Here is a 19,483-nt window from a genome sequence, read left to right as displayed (position 1 = left end):
CATAGATTTGTATAAGGGCATTACAATATGAGCATTTTAATTTTCATTGTCCCTCCTAATGATACCTAGCACGGAATTGGCCTTTTTCACAGCTGCTGCGCACAAAGTTGACACTTTAAATGGGCTGTCCACCTTGATGCCAAGATCTCTCTCCTGGTCAGCCACTGACCCCATCAGTGTATATGTAGTTGGGGTTTTTCATCCCAAGGTGCATCACCTTACCAATGTCACCAATGTCACATCACCAATGTGCATCACCAAGTTGGGGTTTTTCACCCCAATGTGCATCACCTTACACTTGCTAACACTGAACCACATTTGCCATTTTTTTGCCCACTCCCCCAGTCTGGAGAGATCCTTTTGGAGCTCCTCACAATCCATTTTGGATTTCACTACCCAAAAGAGTTTGGTATCATCTGCAAATTTGGCTACCTCTCTGCTTACCCCTGCTTCTAGATCATTTATGAATAAATTAAAAAACCCCGGTCTCAGTACAGATCCCTAGGGGACCCCACTTCTTACTTCCCTCCATTGTGAAAACTCTCCATTTATACCTACCCTCTGTTTCCTGTCTTTCAACCAGTTAGCAATCCACACATGTACTTGTCCTCTTATTCCATGACTGCTAAGTTTCCTCAGGAGTCTTTGATGAAGAATTTTGTCAAAAGCTTTTTGGAGTACTACTCAGGAGTTACTCCAAAGGACTACTTAATACTCCAGAGGACTACTAAGTTACTTGACAGGACTTCTGCCAAATAATTTAGTGAGGAATTCATCTACTGTTAATTATAAGCAAACAAAATAACATCTGCAGGTAATATGGCAGATGGATAATCAAATAAGATAAAGTGGATCATCAAGTTGATTCAGGAAACATTTCAGTAATTCCCTCATGTGTCTTGCTATGTGCATGCCCATTTTATGGCTAGATAAATCAGATATGCAAAAACACATGATTTTTCTGAGGTGAAATGACCAAGGTTTTTTTCTGGCTTTTAAGCAGAAGTTAAGGAACAGGTACACTCCCAAGCTGCTTCTGGACCCAGGCCTCACTCTGGTTTCTCAGGTTGAGGCTATGGCCAGGAGCGCTTTCTATCAACTTTGGTTGATGTGACAGCTGTGTCCATTCTTTGAAGATAGTGATGTCAGAACTGTGGTGCACTCTGGTAATCTCTAGGCTTGACTATTGCAATATGCTCTATGTGGTAGGGATGTGCACAAATCAATTTTTTAAATTTGATTTATACCCAAATCAAATTACCCCCAATTTGTTTTGGGTCTGAATATGCCCCCCCCCTGAATCACCCCAGATTTGATTTGTACCGGAATTTTCTGAACCTGAATCTATTCAGGGCAAAAAAAAAGGGTTCTGGGGGCAAAATAGTGGAGTTGGGTGTGTGGGGTGGTTTTGTTGTTTTCAATGTCTGAGGTGTTCTTGAAATATGGGTGGTAGCTTCCTTGCACCCACTGGGCACTACCACCCACCACAACCCACTCTGGGCCCCTCTGGGGCCCCCCACATGGAGCTCAAAGACACACCAACTTCAAAATATCTTTTAAAATCACCCCTTTGCCAAATTTCTTTGAAATTTGGGTGGTAGCTTCCACCCATTAGGTGCTACCATCCAAACCAATTTGGCCTCAAAATGGGGGTCCGAATCTCCAAATTTTGGGGGGCTGAATCTGGGATTGTTTGTTTTGTACCCAGATATGGGCTATTGAGCACAGGGGTAATTTGTTCTGTCTACAAATTGCCAAAATCAACCAGATTCTGGTACAAATCATTTTGTACCCAAATCGATTTGCACATCCCTACTATGTAGGGCTGCCTTTGAATGTAGTTCAGAAACTTCAGTTGACTCAAAATGCAGTGGCTAGATTGGTCTCCAGGATGTCTCAGAGAGACCCTATCATGCGTGTTTTGAAGCAATTGCATGTGTTACCTATAGGTTTCTGGGCAAAATAAAAAATGTTGGTGATTACCTTTAAAACCCTAAATGGCTTAGGACCGGATTACCTAGGAGACAGGGGTGGCTCCAGCAGGAAATTACTGGGGGTGCAACAGGAATCCCCCCACAAAAGATCCCCCATATAAAAATATTGGGGCTTGAATTCTCTCTTTCTTGCAAATGGACTATGCCAGGGGGTGTCAAGCTCAAATCTGGTGGTGGGACAGATTAGATTCTGATGCACCTCTGCAGAGCCACACATAGCCTTGCGCCCAACTCACACCACCTTCTGTCTTCCTCCTCCTCTCTGCTCTTTCTCTCACCCCCCCCCCCTTAAATTAGCTGAATTCCCTACTTTTTACACTAAAACACACTCAGGGAAAGATTTTTATTTATTTTGTATTTTTGGAAGAAATTCTGAACATACCTGCCAATACCAGATTTTACATGGACAATCCTACCACTCTTCCTTTCTCAACAGAGGTGTTGCTAGGAACTTAAAAGACCCAGGGCTTGGGCCCACAGCCTCCTCACATTTTTATAATTAAACCCATTCATGCTCTCTTAAAGATATCAACACTCTCCTCCCCACTAGTTTGCTTCACCCTAAAAATGAATCTTTTCCTCCTGCATCAGATTTCTCCTGCAATCAATATGCACACAGTTGAGAACCAGTGTGGTGCAGTGATTAGAGTGTCAAGACTAGGATTGGGGGATTTGCATTCCTCATTCAGTCATGAAACTCACTGTGGGACTTTAGGTGAGACACTCTCTCTCCCCTTCAAACTTGACTCACAGGATTGTTATGTAAACTCGGAAGCAAATTCAAATAGCGTTTTTTTACACCAGCCACAGCAGCATGCAATCCAGTTCGATCTCTTCTATTTATTACATTTCATTTTTATTTCAAATAGGATAGCAGAATGTCATAAATTGAGTCATCCCTATTTTGCAGAATTTAAAGCAGGCCTGCACAACATACAGCCCGCGGGCCGGATGTGGCCTGTGAGGCCTTTTTTCCTGGCCCACTGGGTCATTCTCCCTGCTGCGAACCTCCATGATTTTTAAAAATAAAAAATCCAACTCTAGTCGCCGCGTGGCCGAGGAGCACCTGCGCAGCTTTCACCCGAGGTGGAGGAGCCTTTCCTTTTCCCTTGCTTGCTTTCCCACCCCCTCTCCAATCTCTGGCTCCCGGCAGGCCAGCGAGAGCAAGGCGGGTGCAAGTCCAGTGCATGTACACTGCCTGGGCGTGTGCACACACACCTCTTGCCTCGCTCATTAGCTGGGGCAGCCTTGCTTCCCTTGGGGCAGCAGGAGGAGGCAGCAGCAGGATCGGAGAAGGACAGCGAGCGGGATGGGAGCCGAGAGGGCACTGAGGCCCGCCTGTAGCACTACTTGGCAAGAGGTGGCTTCCTGTTGCTGCCATCACCTCAGGAGGACCTGCTGAGCTCCCAGGACCTGCCTGGGCCACCAGCTCTGGAGCATGGGGAAGAGAAGCTCCACAATGGGGGCTGTGCATTTTTCCTGCTGGGGGGCTCAGGGCAGTGGGGGAGGGAGCAGCATGGTGGCTCTCGAGGAGCCGCTGAAGAGCTGCAGTTTGACTGGAGCCACCGCAGCCACCGCTCCTGTCATATCACCTTCGCATTCTTCCTCTTCCATGGTGAGCCCTTCTTTGCCTGCTTCTGAGGAAGCAGAGAGCCCGGCTTCCCCAACCAGGACTCTCCCTTGCTTGGGCTCCCCTTTGGCCTTCAGGGACATCAGCCTCAATTCCCACAACACCTTCGAGGTCAGCCGCTGCTGCAGTGCCTCGGAACATTTGCAGCAGCCCAGCCACGCCGCGTGTGCGGTAAGTGTTTGGCCAAGCAGAAAGGGCCAAGTTGCATTCTTGAGTGCCCTCCCCTTTTCTTATCTCGGAAGCAGATTAGTGATTTCCTGGTGCTGAGAAGCTCTCTGTAATGCAGACCATGAGCGGTGGGGTAGTTATTTCCAACAAGTTTCTTTTTAAACTTTCTCTCTCTCTCTCTCGCCAAGTCTGCCCCCTTCTCTTTTTCAAGCCAAGCCTGCCCCTTTCTTTCCTCGTCTCACTTCTCTTTCCCTCATAAAAGCCTGTGTGGTGAAGGATCAAAGTGTAACATTAAAAATTAATAGAGAATTTTCTCTAATTTTTTCGTTAAAAGTGCTCCGTGTTAAGTGTGATGATTTGACAGAGGTGGAAAGGAAGAACAATGCATTTTATTGTTATGTATTTTGTACAGATTGTATTGAATTTATTTTATTATAATTTTAAATTCAATTCATTTTATTTTAATTTAATGCCAGAGCTTCAAATTTAAATTTTGATTAAATTCATTTTAATTAATTTCAATTTAATTTGATTTAATTAATTGATTGATATTTAGTGTTATTTTGATAATCAGTACCCTAAAAATTGACCTCGGCCCCCATGAACCAAGTCATGGTCAGTTTCAGCCCACCAGGTCATTTGAGTAGTGCAGGCCTGATTTAAAGACAACCAATCATTTAATGTGTAGGGGAATTTTAAAAATGAGTTTCTTGTGAACTGATTTGCAGAGCCTTATTTTGAAGCAAGTGAACAAAAATAGACTTTTAGTAGGGAAGCATGTTACAAGCAAAAAGCAAAATACAATAAAATAGAAATGTTTAAAAGGGTAAACATGTTAAGAGAACCATTTCCTCATATTTTGCTATTTAAGCCATTTTGAGAACTCTTGCTTTAAAAGCAGCATATAAATATTTTTAATAAGGGCGAGGGGGGTGGACAGAAAGAAACCCACACAGAGAGACCAGTTTAGAGCTATAAGCAGTGTATCTTCAGGACCAAATACAAAAACAGATCCATTTTGTCAGCGCACACCCACCCCCCACCCCATTCTTTTTAAAGGTTTTAATACTTTTGCACTGACTAATTTCCTCACAAGAAGGCATACTGTTGGGATAGGGAGGGTTTTTCTTACAAGTTTGCACTAGAACAGTTTTGGCATACTTTGAATATATTTTTAAAAAAGCTTAAAACACTCATACACACACGGAATGGGACTTCTCTCACATGTACAACAGACACACGGTTCATGGGGGTGTGGGGGGAGAGAGAGAGCAACATGGCAGCTTGACCAAGGGGAACAAATCACACACAAACCAAACAAACAGCAAAGGGTTGAATTCCAAGTGGGGGAGGAGCACAAACTCCAGGAAAACCAATAGGGCTGGGGAAAAAGTTAACCCCCTTTTTTTTAACTCTCTGCTACTGCCGATCTCCAAGAGACTCAACAAATTAATTCACAGGGGGTGCAACTGCACACTTGCACACACACCCCGGATCTGCCCCTGCTAGGAGAGTGCCTTCTTCTGCATGATACCCACTGCACATTGAGATCATTGAGAGAGGTCCAACTCCATATGCCACTGGCTTGTCTGGCAGTGACTCGGGGGTAGGCCTTCTCTGTAGTTGCTCCTAGGCTTTGGAATGTGCTCCCTATAGAAATTTGTGGTTTAACATCTTTGCCAGCCTTTAAAAGATCCCTTAAGACACATTTTTTCAGTCAGGTTTTTAGTAATCATTGAATGTTTTAAATGTTTAAATTGCTGTTTTTAAAAGTTTCTTTTATTTTGTTTTTCTTGTGTTTATTTTTGCGAACCACCTAGAGCCTTTGGAGTCAGGCGGCATATACATTAAATAAATAAATTCAGCAGAAGTTTTTCCTGTCTCAAAAATGAGAAAACATTCCTCTGCTAAATATGTACTGTTACATAGCTGTTAAAAGCACAGGAGCCCTTTCAGAAAAAGGTTGATCATCCTATGGGTTGTTATGCACTTGCATTTTCCACTAATGTCAGCTGTAAAGGAAGTGTGAATATCTGAAACTGAATGTCAACTCTGAAAAATAATTCAGTGTTCTAAAAATTAACAAGCTGGTTCTTTTTACTCCAATTGGTAGTTAGGTCTCAAAGGTTTACATGTTCTTGAGGCGGTGGGAGGTGAAACCAGGAAGAAATGAAGTGTTTACATAGGCAGAAATAAACACCATATACTAAAAATGACACACCATAAACTTTGCACACTGGAATTTTTAATATGCTTGAAAATGAGACATAAACCCATTCATTTTCAACTTATTCTTGGAAACTGAGAATTGATTTTATTTATTTCAACAGTACCAGATGCTAAGCATATAACAGTGGAGGGTGTTGCCTTGAAGCTTTATCCCCCAGAGACTGTAGAAAGCCGGATGATGAACTGGATGGAACTTTGGTCTGATCTAGCAAGGTTCTTCATGCACTATGTTCTTAAAAGGTGTGTGTGTGTGTGTGTGTGTGTGTGTGTGTGTGTGTGTGAGAGAGAGAGAGAGAGAGAGAGAGAGAGAGAGAGAGAGAGAGAGAGAGAGAGAGAGAGAACGAACACACTGGACAACAGTATAGGCCTACTTTATCTCATAAATACATATACTTTATGTGAATCACAAACACTTAACATTGGCTATATAAATATGAATTACTGATTATTTATTTATTTTATTACATCTATAGTCCACCCCATTCAAAGGCTCTGGCTGGTGGTTATGATTACTACTACTATTTTTAGCCAACATCCTGACAAACCATCCACCAATATATTAAGGTTTTCTGTTGTGTGAGGGGGGAGATTATTTTTGGTGATCCCTTTTTCCCTCTGCAGCCACCTGTATGTCCTTAAACTATCTCCCTGAGGGTTGGGGGACCCTTGGGCACGAGGACCCTCGGGCACATAGTTTCAAGAGGTTTCAGTGGCTGCAAAGAAAGGGAAGATAGATGAAAATCATCCTTCCATCTTGCACAATGGAAAACTCTGTCATATCAGTGGAGGGTTAATCTGGATGTCAGCCATTGTTATTAGACAGCATCCAGACTAATGTGTTAGAATGTTTTTAGAATTTAGAATCATGTTAGAATGTTTTGCATGCACAATTATATTTGCTGACTCTCCCTCCTCAATGCTCCCAATGCCTCCTTAAAATATATCCCTGAGGGCTGTGGGACTTTTGGGGACACATATTAGTGGCAGTAGAGGGCAAGGAAGATCAGCAACAACTGTTGTGCATAAGAAATGCAGTAAGTCGAGGGCAGCATTAGTTTGGATGCTGCGAGATTTTATTATTTATTAAGGCTGTATGCATTGCATCAGACTGATAGTCAGGTCCAAGGCAATGCAAACCCTATTGGAGCATTTTTAATCGGAAACAATTCTAATGAAAATGCCTTTGATATTGGTAGATGATTTGATACAATACCAAATTGAATTGTTTCTATATTGAATAGCATGGGGGTGGGCAGGCTACTTTTAAAATGAAGATCCAGCTTCTTTGAAGAAATCATCTGCCTTCTGGGCAGTGGTGGCATTTGAAACTGCCATTTTTCTTTCCTTGGTCTCACTGGAAAGAGAAAATGAAGCAATGTCATGATGGTGCATCCTTTTCCTGGTATATTACTGGGATAAAATGGTTGCTCCTTCTAACTGCCCTGAGACCTTGGGTTAGGGAGGGTGGGTGGGTGGGTAAACAAATAAACAAACAAATAAATAATAAAATAAAATAAAATAAAATAAAATAATTATAGAGTGTGGCTATCCCGCCCTCCAATAACGCACAAGTAAAAGGATGCAATGTCATGATGTTGCTTCCTTTCCTGGTGAACTGCAGGGCAAGACTTGAAAGGAAAGTGGCAGTTTAAAACACAACTGCTGTAGTTGTGCAGAAGGCAGCCAAGGCAGGATCTTTATTAGAAGATATGTCTCCTGCCCCCACCCCATCAGATACAGTGGGGCTCAATGCGATCCAGACCATCCCCTGCATACTGTACGCAATGCAAAACTGGCCTGGATCATTATCTGGCTGATAATTTAGCCTGTGCACAATCCTGTTATTTATTATTGATTGGCTGTAAAGCATTTCAGCACTTGGACAGATGCCATTGTTTTAACAAGTGCAAAGGAAGGTACTAGTATTCAGCACCGTATCTGATAACGTTCTGCAACATGCCCCTGCACAGAGAGAACAAGCTTTGAACTCTGGAACAGAGAAGCACAGTGGAAATGCATACACCATACAACTGCATCCCCAACCAGCATTTTGTACTAAACTTGTATCAATTTACATCCAAACTCCCAAAGGATGATGAGAATCCAAATCAGGGCAAGGACTCAGAGACAACTGAGTTTAGTTTTGTTCAAGTTGAACAAAGGCAGCTGAAATGGCTGCCTTTCAGGCTATAAATTTGTGCTCAATTACTTGTGAGAAAGCTGCATCGAACACAGTAGGGCTTACTTTTGAGCAAAGATGTGCAGTGGAAATTTCCCCACAGAAATATAAACCATGAGAAAAAATTCCATTCCTATAATTTCTTGGCTACTTAAAAAACCTTTGAGATATGTTGAGGGGAAATTAATACAGTGGAAGTTGGATTTTTAAAACGGTATAAATAATTCAAATAGCATGTCCGATCACACCACAACTTGTTTAGGGAATCACGAAAATTCATATGGCAATTTTAAAGGACAAAATAATGCAAATGTTATGCAAATGAGGAAGTTTGCATGGGAAGTTTTTTCAATTCAAAATTTTCCAGAAAACCCATATATTTACTTCTGAGGAAGCAATGCATAGGATCTGACTGGCTATGTTAATAACTCCAACCAGCTGCAGAGGAAATGCTGGCATGCCTACAGCTAGAGTTGGTCATGAGAGAGAAAAAGGGAATGAAAACAGGATCCCCCCCTCCAATCAATTTGGGTGACTGTGCCTCCCAATTCAATGAGGAGCTCAAAATTCAATTAAATCAGAGTTGGAGTTTGTCACAAATATTGACAAATATGGTTTGTCACAAATATTGACAAATATGATTTTTAGAATAACTGCAGCATTGTTACAATTGCTAGATCCAATTTGTGTCAGCTTCTTTACTTTGCTCTCTTACTAGACCCCAGGTGCAGTGCAGATACAAGCCTTCCACCCAGTTCTCACTGAGATAGTTAACCTGTGGCTGGACTGTACTACTTGACATGCTAAGTGGGGGGCTCACATGACTGAATGCGGGTCCATATTAAAACAAAGCAGGGAGTTTTATGTTGGAGCATTTCATCATGTCAGCTCCTACCTGCAGTCTCCAATGCTACAGTCCTGATCAGTGAGAATTAAGCCTCAGAGAAAGGCCGTTTTCTATCCCTCCTTTTATCCCAGGTTTATTCAGTCTTCCTCAGAACTGCATCCTGTTATTGGGTTTAGGAGCGTACACAAACCAAAATGCATGGTTTGGTTCAAATTTGAACCGAACCGTCTGTTGCTGAACTGGTTTAATCGAACCGACCAGCCAGGTCCATTGACCGAACCAGTTTGGCAGTTCAGGTGTGGCTATACTTGTAAAGGGAATCCAATGAAGATTCCCCTTTACAAATAAAGGGGTGTGGGTCCTGGGATACTGTAATGGGCAACAAGGGAATGGTGAGAGAGGTACGTAAAGTCTTATCCAATGGGCATGGCTGCCGATGCTGCTGCTCACCCCCGCTGCCAGTGAAGCTCATAGCCAAATGTGTGCAGCGATGCATGGAGACCAGAACTGTACCACCACCACACAGGCAGCTTTGTAAAGGAGGCATTGCAGCATGTGCTTGGCTATGGGCTGTGACAGGTGGTGGTGGGGGAACAGTGGCCAGGTAAGACACTTTACTTCTCTTGCTGCCCGCCGCCCCCCCCCCACTGTTTTGATGCTGAACTGGTCCACCCAAACCTGGTTTCGATCCACCCCGGTTCGGTTAACGATCGAGCTACCAAACCAACCTGGTTCGAGATGAACCAGTTTGGTGTCAAACAGTTCATGCACACCCCTAATTTGCATGCCTTAATCTAAACATTCTGTCAGGATAACAAAATTTAACTAGTTGACTAGGTGTGAGAAAAATACTCCGAACAAGGTCTTAAGAGATGCCTTTTCTTAACATTCTGCTTTAAGCTACAGCTCTAAACATGACTTCAAAGCTGATAGTTTCAAGGCTTTCTTGCGATATTCAAATTGAAATTAGGATCATTTTGAGTTCTGGAATGTTTCTGAAACTGGAAGCTTTGAAACAGACCTATGGATAATAAAGATCTATTTCTTCACACATGTACAAAGTGCTTTTGTGATGTTTGACTGGGGAGGGTAAAAGAAATACACAAGCACGGAGGTGCCAGAGAATGGTAATTATATCTTAAAGTGGGTCCTGAGATCACTATACCAAAGACTTTGGTGTTTACAGTAAGTATGAGTTGAATGACATTGCTCTTCAAAATGGGAAAGTATTGGTCTCAAGAAGTGCCACCCCAGTCTTAAGCATATTGGCCAACATCCTGACTAATTAAATGCTGTATAATGAACAAAGTTGCACTAGCAGAAGAAGATTGTTGCACTAAAAAATAAGGATTTTATTAAACTGCGCTCTTGCACAAAAGTTCCCTTTAAACAGATGAGGCATGTCACAGGTTGTGCAATTGTTGTGCATGCACAAGCATGTCTGCAGTCACACAATACTAGTCTGGAATGCAAGCTCCAGACTTAGAGGAACTCACCTCCAAAATGTTCTTGTGTTAGCGCAACATTCTTCTGCAAGTGCATCGTTAGCCAGGATGTCAGCCATTTCCTTTAAATCAGCTCTATCGACTTAATTGGATGTTCTTGCAAGTTCATTTAGCATTACACTTTGAGACAGAGATCAATAATTAATTGGCAGTCCAGTGATGCCTGATTTTGATTTGATTCTCAGCTCTCCAGAGCCACTTTTTAACTTAAACATTTGGCAGCTGGGACTGACTGATTATAGTATCTGAGAAGCTGCAGCAGGTCAGATGTAAGTTAGATGGCACATTTTAAAAAACCTTAAAGAAACAAATTACCAAATAAATTTGGCAGGTCCTTTTCCCCTAGAGAGTTGGTCAATTGTTAAACAGATTTTGGTGGGAGATGAAATTGTTTTTTTAAAATTTAACAGAGTTTAACAGATAAAGGCATTTTCTATGGTGCTTATTTTGTTCAACTGTTGCCTCTTGTCAAACTGGGCTTTGCAGGTTTTCAAGATGAGTGTGCACAAAATAAGTAATGTTGCCTTTATCATCTCACCTTCTACATTGTGATAAACTATGGCTTGTCTTCAGCCCTAAGTAATTTGATTCATTGGGCATAAAATCCCATGTTTAACAAGCTTTTAAACTAGGAAAATATGCTACAAATTTATTGCTAGCTTGCTGAATGGAATATTGGCTGACATCCAGACTAAACTGCTCATGAGTTGTCCTGTTGAAATTAATGGGACAAGTTATTCATGACTAATTTGTCCCATTAATTTCAATAGGACTACTCATGAGTAATAAACTGGATGTCCGCCTGGGTGTGATAGACAAGGACTGGTTGCAGTCATGGTGGAGGAAGTAACTGTGGGAATTGGTTAGAATATCTACCTTGAATGTGAAAGAACAGCATGATGAATTCTTGGCAGTACTTTCAACTGCCAGGTCTTGACTGTCCCTATCTACTTGAACAACAGTAAACTTGAAGAGTGAGTCAGCCTAATCTCATGCCATAGAAAGGGGCGGTGACTTTTCATTCTTTTTAACTTCTCCTGTGCTATCATTAGTGTAGGAAAGGCACAGCCAAGTGCAGCTGGCACGCCTCTGGGTGGCTCTTATATAACCTGGGTTCTTGCAGGGCACTAATGTTAAAGGAAGGTTAACGATACCTAAGGACTACTCGTATTGCTTGAGCTGGTGTTACTGGGAGTCGGATTGCTGTGTGGCTTGGGCTACTCACTGTAGTGTGATCTGGGACCTTTGGGTGCTGGAAGGTGGACTCTTGGGTGAATTTTGGAAGACACATAGGATGGCTTCAGAAAAGGATGAGCTGGTCTTCTTTGTAAATGGCAAAAAGGTAGGGGAGATGCCACTTTTTAAGCAAAACTGTTGTTTGTATCTCAAGCCATGGATTACTCCCAATGCTTCCCCTACAATCAATATAGCTATTGAGAGGGCACCATTCTCATTACCACAGTCCCCTCAATCAATAGGGACTGTGGTAATGAGAATGGTGCCCTCACAATAGCTATATATCCTTTAGCATTTGTGAAAGAGAAAAATAAAGTATTCATTTACTGCACTGTTGCCTCAAACTTAAAAAGAAAGAGTGGAGAGATAATGGCATGACCAAGGAACCAGTTGTTGCTGCCGCTGCTGCTTTAAAACTGTGGTGTCAAACTTTCTTTAAAAAGAACAAACTCAGTAGTCTGTTTCTTCCAGAAAATGCTGGTTTTTCTACGTCATATTGATAAAATGGGTATGTATTTCAGAATGAAAAGAGGAGCTCTCACTTAATAAGATGGAATTTCTGCTAAGTCAGTAAAGGCTATGAGAGACCTGAAATAAGCCTATTGAGGGATGCCCACTGAATTAAATACACACACGTGAACAGACAGAGCAAGGCCGTTTTCTGTATTATAAAGTACAAAGACACTTGTAATGTAAACCACAAGACTACTGACTGCATGCCTTAGACTACACTTTGCATAGTTAGTAACAAACAAAAGTAACATTCATATCCTTCCTGGCTGCAAAGCACTGAAGAGCTATTGCACAGATTGACAGTTACACACAACTTTGTTACAAGCAAACCAAACAAACCCACTGTAAATTCCCATGCTGCACAGAGAGATCTGAATGCTAGTGATTACCCAGAAACAGCTGCATGCTGTAAATGGAGTGACAGAGGGATTATTCTATTCCCGTTTCAGAGGCAGGGCATTGAACTCGGATGTTCTGTCCCATCCAGAAAGACTATACTTATGTTAAAGTGGCTGGAGATTCATTGATTCCATGAAGAACTTGCTCTGGTCACAGGACTGCAGGACACACACTGAAACAAATTAGCACCTCCCCTCTGATTTCACTCTAAATAGTTGATATTATTCCAGTTCAGCATGACAGGATACTGCTTCCTTGCCGGGGGCTTTCTGAGTGCCACTCCCTGAGAAAGAGATGGACCCCAGTGCTACTGCACAGAGGTGTCATGCAGAGGTATTTAAACCTTTGTGTTTCAGTAGCCCTGGTGGATTTCCTGTACACTGTACAGTTGGGAAGGGCCAGGGTGGAAATGAATCTGAGTTGCATCAACAAATCTCCAATTGGATCCACTGATCTTCCCTCCTTACAGGGGCATGTGCTTTGCTGTTTGATGATTACAAAGCTGATGATTACAAGCGGAGGGAAGGAAATCCTGCCTTCCCAGCTTCCTTCAAATAATCCAGTGTGCATTCTATATGTATTGCTCTCAAAAGCAAGGAGGAATCATATGGGATCTTCAGCTTTTCTGAAATAAGAGGGGGGGGGGGTTTAGAACTCCCTACTTAGATACCTTTAAAAAACAGCCCTAAGCTAATTATGTCTGCTGCCCACCCCAAAGCTGCAGCACATATGAAGAGGGCTCATGATTCAGGAGAAGATTACCTTCTTTGCTTATGCAACATGCCAGGTTCAGTCTCCGGTTACAAGGATCTCAGGAGGTTGAGAAAGCACAGAGGTTCTCAGACTTGGGTCCCCAGATGCTGTTGGTCTACAATTCCCATTAATCCCAACCACAATGGCTGAAGGCTGGAGATGATGGGAATTGTAGTCAAACAACATCTGGGGAATCCATATCTGAGAACCCCTGATATATCTTTGGGAAGCAGTTTATGGTGGGAAAATGAAATGTGGGGAAAGGGTCAGACCTCCACCAACACTTTGCAGCCCAGATCTGGCTCACCTCCCACCCAACCTGCAGCTGCAAAACAAAAAACAAAAGAAACCCCAAGCGTGGGGAGATGACTATATGCTTAACACATTGTTTTGTCTGACCTTGACATTGCCAGTCAGAGCAAACACACACTGAGCTAGATGGACCAGTGGACTGATTAAGTATGAAGCAGTTACATGTACTTAACCCATGCAGTCCCTTTCTGGTGTATACCTCTGTGAACATTGTTTGCATTATGGCTGCTTCACACAGCATGCTTTGAAGATTTGTACCTACTTAATGTGTGTGTATATGTACGCCTGAAAATGGCAGGGATGCGTGCAGCACCAGAGTGCTGGAAAATGCATGTATCATTTGGGTATATATTTGTCTGGACTAGAGATTATCTTCTTGTTTAATTTACATCTGGTCGCAAACTGAGGTTTCCTGCTCGTAATGCATGGAACAGTCCAGTTTTTCATCTGTCCACTTTGCACATTAGTCACTTTGCACATTATCTAACCACCTAGATAAGGAAGAAAGTTTCTCTTATTTGGACCAGGATGTTACAATCCATGTTACAATCCATCTCCACTATTTATTTATTTTTGCATGACCTAGAAATTGCCTGAAGTGCTTCCTCTGGAAGCACGTTCATATCTGATCTGTTACCCCACCCTTGGGAAGTGATCTCAGGGGATTGCTTCTATTGTACCTCTGTCTAATCAAGCCAGCTCAAATCTCAACAGAGCTGTGCTAGTTTTTATAGTAATCTGGAAGTTTTGCAGTGGGACACTACTGCCAAACGTCATTCAGATCTGGAGTCTCATTATGTAATGCTGCCAGAGCAGGGGGCTAGAAGACTAGGTGAAGCATTGCAACACACCCCTTGGGATTGTTGACCAAGAGGCTGGTTGGTAGAGAACATGATACCCTGCACTGCAGCTGATGGGAAAGGTTACTTTGTCACTATTTCTGGCAGCTTGACATTACAAATAACCAGTATTGTGTTTTTAAAAATGAGACTTCAAAGTTGCAGAGCTGGGTGATAAGGGGTAGGTATGAAGATAAGATATGGATTTTATGTATGAATACAAGCTGTCACAGCCAGGTCTTGACCAGCCCTGTGATCTATCAATTCCCTGCCACCAGATAGATTTCTTTACTGCTCTGCCAGCGTGGTGTAGTGGTTAGAGTGCTGGACTAGGACTGGGGAGACCCGAGTTCAAATCCCCATTCAGCCATGATACTAGCTGGGTGACTCTGGGCCAGTCACTTCTCTCTCAGCATAACCTACTTCACAGGGTTGTTGTGAGGAGAAACCTAAGTATGTAGTACTTGAGCTCTTTGGAGAAAGAGCGGGATAGAAAACGTAAAAAATGGGGGGAGGGAATCTACCAACCAGCTTTTTAGGCCTCGGTCTCTGAAGTTCCTCAAAGTAGAGTGGTTAGGCAATTAGGCGTGGGGTGGGAAGTATAGACGGAGACAACAGTGACAAGTTCACTAAAACAAATATAGGCTGATTCAAAACTAAGTATATACAAGAGCTTAGCTATAAAACACAATAGCCAAATGAGCTACTGGCACAAATGAAAGTAGGAATAAATGACGATTCCCAGCCCTAGTGCTAGACTTGAGGCTGAACAAAAACCTCACCAGGGAGATAGTGAGACATGGCTTCCTGCTTTGGGGTATCCAAAGAGCGAATCTGCTTCGGAGTAGATTCCAGCTGTTTAATTAGGGTGATTAGATGGGCCATTCACATAGGATCAATTCTTGTCAGCACTCCCCATGGATCTTTTTCCTCTGTGCATTTCCAATTTGCTCCAGGTTTTTTCTCCAACCAATCACATCCCAGAGGAGGCGGTGAGAGACCTTTTGTTAGTTTGACAGTTAGTTGTGGAAGACCTGCGAGACAAGTTGCCAAGCAACCGGATCAAACAACAATGCTTAATCTGAGCCTGCCGAATTTGACCCAAATCTTTGCTGATTTTTATAATGAACTTGCCTTTGTGACTGCCTTCATCACCTCATGCGTCCCCCCGCCACCATTTTACTGGCCATGGAATACAGTAGAAATCATTGCTTTCTCTCTGTGATGAAGAAAAATGCAGCCTCATGGAATCAGCTCAGACATAAAGGGCTCAGGATACATCGAACCTGTTGTCTCCAGTGTCAAGCAAGGCTTGTGTTTAACTCAGAAATTTCCCCCTCCCCTTCTGGACTCCCTCCACAGAATTTCTCCCCCCACCCCCTGCAGTGCTTGCAATTGCAAATCATTCAGAGCAGACCATACCCAACACAGTTGTCAAACTCCCCTTCATTTAACTTTGTGAAAGTGCAAGTTTGAAAAAAGTCAAATTACTGTCAATGGCCCCTCCACACATTGTGGGAGAAGCGGCGAGGCATACCAGAAAGCTCATTAAAAAAAATAAAAAGCTGCCTCAAATAGAGGATTTTTTTTTTAACCCCAGACATAATTTAGGCCAAGCTAGAATGTGCAGCAGTAATTCAGGGAAAAACAGAATTTGGTGTGTACTGGTCCCTGTTAGCTTGCAGGGACTTTGGGGTAAATCCAGCTGATATGTAGACTCACACCCCACATTCCGGCGGGGATGCAAGCTAAAAGCCATGTGCATAAGAGTCTCAGATCTGCTTGCCTTCCTTTTTATGCAGTGGGTCTGGCTCCCTCTCGGCTCCACACTGGCAGTTTCAGCCTCTCTTCCAAGGGTTTTCAACCCCTCTGCTGGAATTCTCAGCTCTGAGTGAGTTTTAGTTCTTGAGTAGTTTTGACTTTTTGCAGCCCTTTTCAGCTCTGCTTCCCAGTGTCAGCTCTCTTCTTGAGGGTCTCTTTCTGTCTTCTACCAACCTCTGCTTCAGTCTGACTTGAGGGTCTCAGCTCTCCTCCTTATACAGGAGCCTTTCCCTAATTTTTATTAAGACCCAATCAAAATAAACTGGAGTTTCCTTCCTCCCCCCCACCCCAATAATAACCAATAACATTTAACTTCCCTCCAAAACAGAACTGTAAACTGAAGCTGTGAACTTTTGACCTTTTCCACACAAACTTAGAACATGCAGTCATTTTAAAATTAACAAAAATTAAATGACAATTATATACAAAAAAGAGAGGATTAGGTCTCCTCCTTAACACAAGCTATAAAAAAAGATTTGGTTGCTTGGAGGAAACTATTTTGCAGGAATATTTTTTTGCTGTGTATTAAGCACTTGTATAATTTTTACTATATACAGTCAGCAATTTGGGGTCATGTTCCTTGTCTGTCTGTAATAGCTGGCAGTGCCACTTGATTGCAGTTGGAATAGCTGACCAATTTCTCTTGAATAAGTAAAAAATAGCAAAGGAAATGTTTCATCTAAAGCTTAAGCAGCTAGTCCTCATAATAATGAGGTACACACATTTTTCCGTTCCAAAAAGGTAACCTTGCTGTATAACTAAATGTGCAGGTAGATAATATATTCAGAAGAGAATTAGCATCATTTTGCACAGCTATACCATTGTACCGTCATATAAACTAGGCAGGCTCTACAGTTAGGCAGCCACTAATAGATTGATCTGAACATGTCTTGCACTAATGGCATGAACACCGTGCAAGCTGTAAAGGGTGCTACTTTTGTAAGTGCTCTACTGAAGTGTTTTCACACTATGGAAGCAGCTCAGATAAACAGACCAGGCTGCGGAGCAGTATAATCCACACTGCAGGGAGCCAATCATACAACCCTCTTACAGAGTGTCCATCTACTAATCTATTTCTTTATTGTTAAGGATAGTTTCTGATTTCTTTTCAGAAGAGTTTCTACCCATTATGTATTTCCTGTCACCTCAATTAAAGTACAGAACTGGCTGTGTAACTGAGTATGCTCACTCTATCCTGGTTTTGGAGAGGTTTACTTGTACTGTTTTGTATATATGCTGTTTGAAAAGCTAGCTACCTGCAAAGACCTCCCAAATAAACATACATTGAGGATTCATAAGAAACCAGTAACTCGGGGGTTCTCAAAATTGGGTCCCCAGATGTTGTTGGACTACAACTCCTATGATTCCCAGCCCCAATGATCTTTGGCCATACCACACAGCTTGTAGATGTATTTTTCAGTGTAGCAATTATGAAGGTGGGTTTTGCAGTAGTAGTAGTTGCAAGCCACAGACCAGTGCCCCCAAGTCTGGGGGTAAGAGTGCCTCTGGTCCCCTCAGCTGAAGGAGGCAGTCACTAGCCCCCTCCTTAAAAAAAAAGCTCTCATTGGACCCAGATGATTTAAATAATTTTTGACCAGTTTCTAACCTCCCCTCCTCCTTTGGCAAGGTGTTGGAGAGTGTGGTGGCATCTCTGCTCCAGGCAGCCTTGGATGAATCTGATTACTTAAATGCTTTCCAACCTGGATACAGGATGGAAACTGCCTTGGTGGCCCTGGTGGGTGATCTACAGAGGGTGGGAGATAGGGAGTGTAATTCTGATTCTCCTCGACCTCTCAGAAACTTTCAGTTCCAGCTACCACAGTATCCTTCCGGGTCATCTCTCCCAGTTGGGACTTGGGAGCAGAGTAATGTGATGGCTCCACTCTTACCTGGAGGGTAATACACGGAAGGTGGTGCTGGGGGACGCCTGCTCCACCATTTGGCCTATGGGGTGCCACAGGGATCTATTCTGTCCCCCATGCTGTTTAATATCTACATGAAACCTCTGGGAGACGTCATCCATGGGTGTGGGCTGCAGTGCCATCAATATGCGGATGACACCCAGCTCTACATACCTTTTAAGTCAGCAGACACCAGGGAGGCAGTGGATGCTCTGAACCGGGGCTTGGAGGCTGTTCTGGACTGAATGGGGGCAAACAAGCTGAAACTTAATTCAGATAAGACTGAAATGTCCTGGGTTGGTAAAACTGATCATCCGAGTAGTGAGGTAAATCTGGTCTTGGATGGGGTCACGCTCCCTCTGAAAGACAAAGTCTGCAGCTTAGGGGTGTTTCTGGAGCAGGCACTATCCTTGGAGGCACAGGTGGCAGTGTTGTGCAGAAGTGCTTTTCAGCTGCAACCCTACTTGGGGAAGTTTGATCTGACGTCAGTCACTCATGCTTTGGTAACACTCAGATTGGACTACTGCAATGTACTGTATGTGGGGCTGTCCTTGAAGACTGCTCAGAAATTTCAGCTAGTCCAGAATGCTGCTGCAAGGATGCTCATGAGTGCAAGTCACTTCATGGGTGTCACCCATCCTGCAGCAGCTTCTTTGGTTACCGGTTCACTTCCAGGCTAGATTCAAGGTGCTGGTCTTTACATTTAAAGCTCTGCATGGCTTAGGGTTGGGATACCTGTTGGACTGCATTCGCCCATATGAACCTGACTAGAGATAGGGCCTTTTCCGTTGTCGCCTCTTGGCTTTGGAACACCCTCCCCAAAGAGTTTCTCTCCCTCCCTCAGCATTTTTTTAAATTAAACACATATTTTAAAAGATACTTTTAAATGTTTTATCTGCTGTTTATCTGGTAGGTCCTTTAGTTTTTATAGTTCTCAGTTTTTAACTTTTTATTAACTTTTAATTTCAATTTTTTTAAAAAAAAAATTGTAATTTTAAATGTGGTTTTAGCCTGGTCATTTAACTTGTTTAACTTTATTAATCTTTTATTTCATATTCTATCTATTTTACTAATGTTGTATACTGGAGGGATGGGGTATAAATATTTTAAATAAAGTTCACACAAACAGAAAGCACAGGGGGACTGTAATTCTAAAC

The 19,483-nt window shown here is 42.7% G+C and overlaps 1 protein-coding gene across 4 annotated transcripts in view; it reads left to right on the top strand.

Annotated features, from left to right (window-relative positions):
- The first annotated feature begins 11,621 nt into the window (after positions 1–11,621).
- XDH (xanthine dehydrogenase) overlaps positions 11,622–19,483 on the top strand; it is a 107,721-nt gene continuing 99,859 nt past the window's right edge. For all 4 annotated transcript variants that reach the window (XM_053306911.1, XM_053306904.1, XM_053306895.1 and 1 more), the window contains exon 1: positions 11,622–11,894. In XM_053306911.1, coding sequence (XP_053162886.1) covers positions 11,847–11,894 — 48 coding nt within the window. In that variant the 5' untranslated portion in view covers positions 11,622–11,846. The remainder of the gene's footprint in view (positions 11,895–19,483) is intronic.

The sequence above is a fragment of the Hemicordylus capensis genome, chromosome 1 (genome assembly GCF_027244095.1).
Source record: "Hemicordylus capensis ecotype Gifberg chromosome 1, rHemCap1.1.pri, whole genome shotgun sequence".
Taxonomy (NCBI): Eukaryota; Metazoa; Chordata; class Lepidosauria; order Squamata; family Cordylidae; genus Hemicordylus; species Hemicordylus capensis.
The sequence above is the reverse complement of the archived record's forward strand: the minus strand, read 5'-3'. Positions and strand labels throughout refer to the sequence as shown.